This window comes from Ruditapes philippinarum, unplaced genomic scaffold (assembly GCF_026571515.1).
Source record: "Ruditapes philippinarum isolate M1 unplaced genomic scaffold, ASM2657151v2 ctg300_1_1_1_1, whole genome shotgun sequence".
Taxonomy (NCBI): Eukaryota; Metazoa; Mollusca; class Bivalvia; order Venerida; family Veneridae; genus Ruditapes; species Ruditapes philippinarum.
This window is the reverse complement of record NW_026860085.1, coordinates 246,060-256,904: the sequence shown is the minus strand read 5'-3', so window position 1 is coordinate 256,904 and position 10,845 is coordinate 246,060. Positions and strand designations below refer to the sequence as shown.

The 10,845-nt window shown below is 33.2% G+C and overlaps 2 protein-coding genes across 2 annotated transcripts; both read left to right on the top strand.

Moving 5' to 3' along the window:
- The first annotated feature begins 35 nt into the window (after nt 1–35).
- Nucleotides 36–6,455, top strand: LOC132758833 (uncharacterized). The gene is made up of 7 exons (XM_060750535.1): nt 36–170; nt 1,726–1,872; nt 2,654–2,714; nt 3,621–3,693; nt 4,173–4,261; nt 5,169–5,319; nt 6,373–6,455. Exons 2-7 carry the CDS (start codon nt 1,736–1,738, stop codon nt 6,453–6,455), a joined length of 594 nt encoding a protein of 197 aa, XP_060606518.1. The 5' UTR covers nt 36–170; nt 1,726–1,735.
- A 740-nt stretch (nt 6,456–7,195) lies between these two features.
- On the top strand, nt 7,196–9,289 carry LOC132758810 (uncharacterized). Its single transcript, XM_060750513.1, has 2 exons — nt 7,196–7,313; nt 7,972–9,289. The coding sequence occupies exons 1-2, from the start codon at nt 7,247–7,249 to the stop codon at nt 8,667–8,669; spliced, it is 765 nt and encodes a 254-aa protein (XP_060606496.1). The 5' UTR covers nt 7,196–7,246; the 3' UTR covers nt 8,670–9,289.
- The last annotated feature ends 1,556 nt before the right edge of the window (nt 9,290–10,845 follow it).

Below are 10,845 nucleotides of genomic sequence, written 5' to 3'. Positions count from 1 at the left end.
AATAAAGCGGTTTTTAACACATTAATTTGTTAAAGTACTCCCTGTTATAAATGATTGTAGAAAAAATCTTTCATTGCCAGGTTAAATGCAATTAAGTGTACGAAGTGTCATCTGAATAGAAAGTTGCTCTTTGATGGTGAAACGTACTCGAACTAAAACGTACCAAACTGGTACCATTCTGAGCATTTAATTTACATAAAAAATATGTTTAAAAGATTATGTTTAAATGCTTTTGTAAAATTGTTTGATTTGAATATTCTTGTCAGATGACTAATTTGCTAAAGTTTGTTTATTTAGCATAAATGTATTAATGAGAATATAGTCACCTCGGCTCTCCTCCAAAAAATTATATTACACCTCCCCAAGATAGGACAGTTGCCCTTGTCCTATATCATAATACGTTTCTGTAGATACTACCTACAAACATAAGACGTTTCAGTAAGTACTACCTACACTAGTTGGAGTGTGCGTAGTACTAATGGAAAGTCTTATGTTATAGGACTAGCTGTTTCCCCAGCCCCAGGTTTGGTGGCTTGAAGAGTTTGACCCATTTTATAGACTAGCTGTTTTTTTTTTTCATACTGGCAAAACATTTGAAAAAGACATGACCTGTCTAAAATTATCTTAACACTATGCTTATCTCCAGTTACTTGTCCTGTTATAATATGTCTGAGGTTAGACAACTGTGTATTAACTAGCAAACTGAAAATTGACTTATACATGTATTTCCTGTCAATTATGTATTTTATCATGTAAATAATTTCCCAACTATGTTCAATTTTTAAGTTATGCGGAACATTGATATAGAAGTAAATAAACAATTGAAAACAATTTAAGCTTACCTGTAAAGAGGTATGACACAAAGTTCCAATTATTTAAAACATATTTTTTTTTTTTGTTCAATCACGAAAACATAGAACTATGTGCTTGGTGAAAACAAGGCCACAAAATGCTGTCATCATTAATTACCAGGCTTTTACAAGTAGAGGCTGCATATTATGTTTTAGTTCTTTGTACATGTATTTTAAATAATTCGATAAAAAAAAATAATTAACATTTAGATCTACTTTACTTTGAAGCATAGTGGTAAGAATCTTTGATTCTTTAAAATCTGTCTAGCAACTGTGCCGCTCTTGAAAGATTTAATACCTATAATTTGAGCCGCGTCATGACAAAACCAACATAGTGGGTTTGCGACCAGCATGGATCCAGACCAGCCTGCGCATCCGTGCAGTCTGATCAGGATCCATGCTGTTCACTTACAAACCCTATTTCAAGTAGAGAAACTGAAAGCGAACAGCATGGATCCTGATCAGACTGCGCGGATGCACAGGCTGGTCTGGATCCATGCTGGTTGCAAACGCACTATGTTGGTTTTGTCATGACGCGGCTCATTTCATTTATGCTGACTAACAAACTCTAAGCTATACATTAGTTTGGTAAATGGGCTAACTAGTAATACGTATACATTATAGTAGTTATTTGATTGATTAAAAAAAACAATTTCAAACACTGAATTGGTTGATATTTGTTAGTAACAGTAACCAATTTATTTTTTAAATGACCGTGCTTTTCTTGACCAATTTAATTTTGCTTACCTATGAACACTAACCTATGAGTAAAGAGAAGGAATTAAATTAAAAAGTTGTGTTATAAATTTGTTTCAGATTATTTTGTTCAGACTTTACTCAAGATATAATTTATAGTGATTTTTGTATTATTCAGATTTGCAGCCATGGCAGAAGAAATCAAGGTTAAAACTAATGCTGCAGCAGATAAGAAAAAAAAGCAAAAAGGAAGATTTAATACTATTAAAGGAATTGAATTTTGGTCACTGGTGCAGAAGAAGAAGCTTTTGTCTCTACTATATGAGTAAGTTGTGGACAGTAAATCTGCAATATAGCAATATAGCAACAAGTTATTTTTTTAAAAGAGCATATTAATGACATAGAGTTTTGTTGGGATTTGAAGTCTCCGTCAAAATTCATAATGAAACATTAATTTTCTAACAAGTTCAAAGGATGTGGGCAATGTGCCGGTGTCCGAGGCTTTGCTTTCCTGTCAACATATGTTAGGGTTTGTCTGCAGTTTTCATTGTTTCACTGTTGTTGTCCCAAATCTCACTTTAGATTATTGCATGTAAGGAATGTTTGTGACTTATGGAAGACCATGATTGGTTCTACTTAGGTGCCCGCCCACTGATCAACTACACTTAGATGGGCATAATTTCACATTAAATGAATGCACAAAAGGGCACCTGAAGTCTTCAGAAACCAGGAAAACTGGAAAATAACTATATGACGGTGGATCTGTACAAAGTTTACAATAGCTGTATGACTTAAAACTTCACTAATAAGTAATTTTAATAACAAGTTGTTTGTTTATCTGTTCTAACCATTTAACAAAACTAGAATACTTCTAACATATTAATTACAAGATCAGGATATTAAGAATTGATTTAGTGAGTATTTCCTTAAAGTATTACAAATTTATAATGCAAGGGAAGTAATTTGTAAATATTGTGTAGAATTGTCTCCCTTTAATAATGTTTTTATTGTATAAAATTGATGAGTTTGATAAACCAATGGTTTGATTTTCCCACTGGACTTACATGTATTTATATAATACATAAGTACATGGTTTTGTGTTTCAGGTATCCACTAGATGCATACAGGAATATAGCTAATAGAATAAGTGGCAAAAATGAAGAGCAGGTAAATCAATTGGTTTTTTACTCAATAATTTATATAAAGCACACTCTTTGTTTTTTTTGTTTTTGTTTTCTTTTGGTGACTTTGAAATTATATGATTTATGTCACAGATTATTTCTATTTAGCAATGATATTTGTTATATATTTTCATAAATATGAATAATCTCCCCTCACAGTGATATATATTCCAATAGATGATCACACAAAAATATGTTTTCTGTTTATCTTATGTCATATATACATTCTTTGGCATTCTTTGGTCATTACTAACAAATGAGCCGCGTCACAACAAAACCAACATAATGGGTTTGAGACAAGCATGGTTCCTGACCAGCCTGCGCACCCGCGTAGTCTGATCAGGATCCATGCTGTTCGCTATCAGTTTCTCTACTTGTCATAGGGTTTGTAAGCGAACAGCATGGATCCTGATCAGACTGCGCGGATGTGCAGGCTGGTCTGGATCCATGCTGGTCGCAAAGCCATTATGTTGGTTTTGTCATGACGTGGCTCAAATATGTTACAAAATGAGGCTAATTCATATGACATCATCAAACTATTTAATGTTGTGCATCCTACTGTACTATATTCATGAGTGTATATCTCTCTCTGTCTCAAACAGTGTGATTTGACTTATATCTCACTATTATAGTTAATGAAGCATGACATTAATATGAATTCCAACTAAAACTTAAATTGTACTTGAGAGTTTTCAATAATAATATGAATTTCAAAATAATAAGAATTTTAATGTTCATAAAAAACAACAACAAAAAACAATTATTGTAAAATTATTTAAAGTTTGTACATGTTGATGATATCTTAACACCATTTATGACATGTGTATATTATTATATCAGGTCTTATTACTAGGAAGGTATATTAAGTTGTATTTATGTTTATATTTGACAGGTGAAGGAGTACATAGACAAGATAAAGCGGCAGATAAAAAACAATCAGAAATGGAAAAATATGAAAAAATCTGGTAAAACAAAACTGTCTATGGCCATATTGTTTTATACATCAAGTCAAACTGACTGACAATGCTCAATTAATATATTCTAGTCATTTAAGATTTGTTCATTTAATGACATTTTGTCATAGATTATTTTGATGAATTATTGGTTTTCATATACAACAAATTTACTGCCCTCATTTTAGGACAAACAGAGATTGGAGAACCTGGCATTGGTCATTAATGTATTTGTCTACATGAAACATTTTATATTGAATATTATTTATACAGTATAGGTTGAAACAAAATGATTTATGTTTGAAACGATTTTTTATATATTTGAGACAAAGTACAAAATTACTAAGTTGAGTAGCTAACAATTTAGAGGCTGGCAAGACTGTATGGAGGTTTAACCTGACTTGGTCTTCTGCCTTTGGCAAAGAGTTTTCATTTTGTTCTGGCACTGAAATTTTGGTGAAATTATTATTTTATATGTGCTTTGTTTATAGACAGGAAAGCACCACTGGATGAATGGTTAGATGTAGCCTCTGACTTGGTAGAGTTAGAAATTGTAGACGCTTCAACTAATCTATCAAAGGTATTTTTAATGTTGATCTTAATTTGTGGCCAAGGGGTTGAAAACTCATAACAATAATACACCAAGTGAACACAAGCACTTGTAAAAAACTGTAACAATGTTGTCATATTTAATGTTATCAAAACAGCTTCCTGTAAAGTGAAAGTTGTCTTTTTGGCACGGATCACTCAAGCGTCATTTGTAGAAAATTGTTTTTTTTTCTTCAAATTTAAAAATCAAAATACAACAATTTTATTCAGAGAAAATAAACATGCTTCTTGAGTCTAGCAGACTTAATATACACATATGAGCCGTGTCATGACAAAACCAACATAATGGGTTTGCGAACAACATGGATCCAGACCAGCCTGAGCATCCGCGCAGTCTGATCAGGATCCATGTTGGTAGCTTACCAACTCAATTACAAGTAGAGAAACTGATAGCGAACAGCATGGATCCTGATCAGACTGCGCGGATGTGTAGGCTGGTCTAGATCCATGCTGGTCGCAAACCCATTATGTTGGTTTTGTCATGACGCAGCTCAAATTAGGGAAGCAACTTTAAAATAAGTTACTGTAGGTCTACAGCACAGAAATCGGAATTTCAAGTGCAGAAATATCAAAGTAATTGATAAAAGTGATAAATTAAAAAACATCAGAGACTTGCCGGAAAATGAAAATTAGCCCTGAAATGATTAATGCCCTGAAATTAAAGCCCTGGGTGCCATTATTCATTAAGCCGGCTGATTATCACCTTTCTGACCCTACTCTGCTGTGTGTTAACCTCTTATTATAATGTTTTAATAAAAAAGCTTGAAATTTCAGACTGACATGTCTCTATTCTGGTGACAAGGGCCTTTCAGTTATTGCTGATAATTGATAGAGAAGTACCATATTTATAATTGTATCTTGGTTATATTATATTACAGGTGTTGTCTATAATTTCTAACTTTGAAGACTTTGAGATGCCACCATCTAAAGATGATGACAGTAGTCCTAATTACAAGTCTATATACAAGTACTTATCTCAGGTCCTACTGGTTAACAGAAGTGAAGACATGGAAATACTTGGACCTATAGGTTTGTTTGTTACATAACACATAACTCGCCTATTAGAAGGATAGTAGGGCTATTCTCTCACTCTAGCCTCAGTATGCAACTTCAAAATGATCAATACATATGGGGAACAAACTATTCAATCACCCCCCCCCCCCCCCCCGTCCCCCCCCCCCCCCCCCCCCCCCCCCTCATATTTCCCCCCTCCCCCCCCCCCCCCCCGCCCCCCCCCTCGCCCTCCCTGCCAGTACAACTGCACAACTTCTAAATTGGGCTACATTAGGGGACGCATGTGATCAATGATAGCTTCGGAATAATTTTGTGATGTAGCATTTTGTTGACCTAGTTATTTTTCACGCTTTGTTATAGCACTGAAAATTGAAGCCTTATACATGTATGTTTAATATATTGTTATTGCTGTTTTCTCTAATTTAATTGTTACGGATGTTTTCTCTAATATAATTGTTACGTATGTTTTCTCTAATATAATTGTTAATCATCTTTCTCTAATATAATTGTTACCGATGTTTCCTCTAATATCATTGTTACCGATGTTTTCTCTAATATAATTGTTACCGATGTTTCCTCTAATATCAGTGTTACCGATGTTTTCTCTAATATCATTGTTACCGATGTTTTCTCTAATATCATTGATACCGATGTTTTCTCTAATATCATTGTTACCGATGGTTTCTCTAATATCATTGTTACCGATGTTTTCTCTAATATCATTGTTAACGATGTTTTCTCTAATATAATTGTTACCGATGTTTCCTCTAATATCATTGTTACCGATGTTTTCTCTAATATCATTGTTACCGATGTTTTCTCTAATATCATTGTTACCGATGGTTTCTCTAATATCATTGTTACCGATGTTTTCTCTAATATCATTGTTACCAATGGTTTCTCTAATATCATTGTTAACGATGTTTTCTCTAATATCATTGTTAACAATGGTTTCTCTAATATCATTGTTAACGATGTTTTCTCTAATATAATTGTTACCGATGTTTTCTTTAATATTGTTATTGATGTTTTCTCTAATATAATTGTTACCGCTGTTTTTTTCCTCAGAGAGTGCAATCGTTATAGACATGTTACATGGTTTGGGTGGAAATGTTGGTGGGAAATTTGGGCCCCGGCAGTTCAACCCCTAACATCAAAGAATGGGGAAATAAACCCAAACTTTTTGGAAAACTCGTGACCACGTGGGTTTTCCTATAGGGAGAACTTTTAAAAAAGAGCCTCCCGAGAATGGTATAAATGTTTTTATGAGCCGCGTCACAACAAAACCAACATATTGGGTTTGCGACCAGCATGGATCCAGACCAGCCTGCGCATCCGCGCAGTCTGATCAGGATCCATGCTGTTCGCTTATCAACTCTATTACAAGTAGAGAGACTGAAAGCGAACAGCATGGATCCTGATCAAACTGCGTGGATGCGCAGGCTGGTCTGGATCCATGCTGGTCGCAAACCCACTATATTGGTTTTGTCGTGATGCAGCACAAATGTTGTTCAAAATAGAATTAAACACCAATAACTTGTGTTAGTAACATAGTAGTCCGAGTAGAACAGTATTGGTTAGTTCCTGGAAGTAGACTCAATTGTGATAATTCTGTTGGAACCAGAAACAATTAACATTTGCCAGCCATAGAGAGCCAGCCCATTCTGCACGTTTGTCTGGTCTAACCAAGCTCCATACTGTTGGTTGACAAACTTTGAATATTCATCTTGATTTCCCCAAAATTCTTATAGACACTTTCAAAAACGAAATCTGGTCTATTGTAGAAATTCACCATTGTAAGGGGAATAATAAGCTCTATGCCATAATCACAACTGAGTTTATATAAATACATGAATGTTTAAACTCACCTTATTAACCTAACTAACCTAAACTTACTATTTATATTTTGTCAGATTTTACGGAGTTTATAGAGGAAGCAAGGATGTTGAGACATCAGGACCACAGGTCAGAAATGAGATATGTTGCCAGAAAAAATAGGAAAGACAAAGGTGAAATTTTATACCTAAACTGTTAAATATTTGAGCACATCAGAACTGTGAACCAAGCAGCTTAGTTTTAACACTGTAGTTATTTATGTCTTTGGAATTAACTTTTATAATTTTCAGCTTGCCTGTTTATGTTTAGTAGAAAAAGTAGAGCTATTTGATGGCTGCATCATCGTTACTGTCGTTGTGCATAAACTTTAATGTAGCCTATTTTTCATAAATTGTAAAAGTTAGCAAAATGAAACTTGGAAAACTTGCCTAGCTTGACAAGGTGCAGATGTTAGACAAGGGGCATAATTCTGGAAAAAACCTATATTTTTGGAGTTATGTCCCTTTTTAACATGGAATTTTTGTCAAAAGTGATTAATTTTAAAAGATGAGCATTTGTGTCGCATATGGTGCTCTTGTTAATTAATATGTCTGTTATTGAGGGGTACAGTCTAAAGTGGTTGGCAAAGGCAAAAGAATTTATTCCAGATGTTCTCGTTATTCTTTTATTGATGAATATCTTGCCTACAGCCTATATCATTGCCAGCAAGAAGTGTGTTTGTATTATCTGGTTAATTCCTATTTCATTAAAGTTTGAAAGTGAAAAAAAATTATTTGTGTTTTTTGAAAGTTCAGTGTTATTTATTTAACTTTTTTCACCTTATTTACATAGGTGAAAAGTCAAAGGATATGCAAAGTTCAGGTGTTCAAACAGCAAGTGGAGAGAGTTCAAGAAAAACATCAACAGCAGAAGGAGGGAAGAGTCCAGCAGTGAAATCAGCTGCAACAACATCAGCAGGGGTAGATGAGGCATCAACATCATACGATGATACTTTACAAATAACAGAAAAAAACCCTGAGTCAGAGAGTGAGGCTGGGATTGAACCTGGAACTTCAGAGAGTTCTAAACCAACTATAAAGAGGCACAAGCCCGGTCGGAAAGGTGCACTGGATCCCCCAGTGGTTCCATACACAGAAATTGTGCTGGTCATGCCTCCTAAAGGTGTAGAAATAATAAACTATAATCCTAGAACAAAGAAAAATGCAAAGGAAAGATTGGACGGAAAATATCAATCTCTGAATCCCGATGAGGAATTAGTGACAAATGATTTAAGTAGAGAAATAACTTATGATGTGCATAGAACAAAATTAGATCAATTTATTGAAAAGCATAAATTAAATGAACAGACCTCTAGCAAGGAAAATGTTTCCGAAAATATTGATGATAGATATGACGGTGTCATGAAGAAAGCAGAGGAAACGGAAAATGATATTCCCGTAAAGAAACCTAAATTATACTCTATAAATCCATACTGTGTGCCAGTAACATTCTTAGACCTGAAGGCATCAAATTCATTAAAAAAGTATTAGCATGCTTTGATTCTTTCGAACTAATTCTGTTATAATAAAGGATCAACAATATACCTTGTCTACTCACAGGTATCTACAGAAACATGAGAGAAGGGAAATATAAAAGATAACCAAATTTTAAAATTGTATATGATGGATCTTAAACAAAAGAACTTGTTCAAACTGTCATTTACATCTTTAAAAAAAAACTTGTTTATGTTTTCAGTGCGGTTCATTTGTTCATATTTTTCATTGAATTTTTATTACTGCTTATTGTGTAGTTTCCGTTAGTTTCACAATTGTTATACTTTACAACTTGTTTCATACATGAATATTGAAGAAAACAGTGGTTTTATAGTGACTGATTAACAGGCAGATCAATGAGAAGATTTTTTCAAAAAAACTGAATAACTGGTTAAAAGTTCTGTGAAAATTCAGAGGTATGAAATGCAGTTAACATTACATGATTATTGACACTGTATATTGTATATACATGTATACTGAAGCAGATATGTAAGTTCATCAACTCTGCTGATTGGTTAATTATAGTACTGGTAGCTACGGTAACTTCAAATCATGTGCTTTTCACCAATTTGAATCCTGCCAGGGACCATGTATTCTTTCATTGAATATTGTTTGTTTCTTGTATTGCTTATTAAAAAAAAAAACACTCAAAATAAGATATGTGTTCTCTGACTAGTTTAAACCCATTGATTTTAACACTTAATCAGCATGCCTCCAGATTCATGCTTATTTTTTCATGAAAATTTTTAAAATGTATTTAAAAGTAAAATATTGTCAAGTCTAATTTATTATCTTGATTAAATATCAAAAACAAAATTATATTGTATATCGGGCAAAATATGATGATGCTACATCAAACATTACTTGTACACATAAAATTTAAAAAGGTCATATATCATTGATTGGTGCATGTCACATAAATACATCACATCACCATAAATATTAAATAACGTCTGGGTCAGTTTAGGGTACTCAACATTTTCCATACAGGTGACTGCTGTTTGGATTGGATCAAAGTAGTGAAGCTATATTTCATCTTTTGTCCTATCTAAGAAATCATCAACATCGAATTTGTAGCGCTGAAGGAAGGCTCGTACATTTATAAACATCTTTCCATTAATATCTGGTATACAAGAATGATTATATAGCTAGTGACGGACAAGTTGACAGTATATATTATACAAATATGGACTTTTTAGCTGTTGAATATGATGTGATATGTACTGAAAAAATTAATATTGACTGAGGCGATACATATTCAATAGCTAAAAAGTACATATATGTTTTATTATATAATTTATAAATAGCTTTTATATGGCTTATCACATCTGCCATTGCATAGGACGGAAATCATTATTTGCTTGTCATAGCTTGTCTACTGTTTCCATAATTTGGCCCTTTCCATTGGCATGCTAATCCCTGTTGTTCTTAAAAATGAAAAACGGTAACTTATATAGACTAATTTGACTCTTATGTACACCCAACTCAACGTTTTTTCAGAATAATAACAACAAACTTGGCGTGACGTCACATCAAAGTCTCGCTTCTTTTAGGGATTTCCAGAAAATCTATATTAAGAAGAAAAACCGGTGAATATACTCTGAAAATCTATTTTAAGGAAAAAAAACAGTGAATATACTCTGATATTGACCTGTTATTTTTTACAAAAAGTTGCTTGTTAGCCAATCAGGGAAAGACATTTCAAAGCTATTTATAGATTATATAATAATATTAATTATATCCTGGTCAAACTATGCTGATATTTCAATCTTGCCACGCTGTCCAATCAGATACTGTATTGCGCTTCTTGCCTTTCTTAGCTCTATATGATCGGTGATCAAAATTGAATGTAGAAATTGATTTAGAACTAGAGAAAATGTGATTCCATTTTGATTTACACTAAATATTCAAGAAATCAATTTTAGATTTACATTGAATATTTCAGCATATAATGCAATGATATTCCAAATTACATTAAACATAGGCGGCGTAAAGCCAATAATTCAATTCAATCACAATTTTTATAAAGTACATCGTATTTCAGTCAATATTGTAATTGCATACTGATTTATGTCAAACATTTCAGCCAGTAATGTCACCACATTCCAATTTCGATCAACTCTTTTTATACAACAATGTAATCATATTTTGATTAAAGTCGTATATTTCAGCC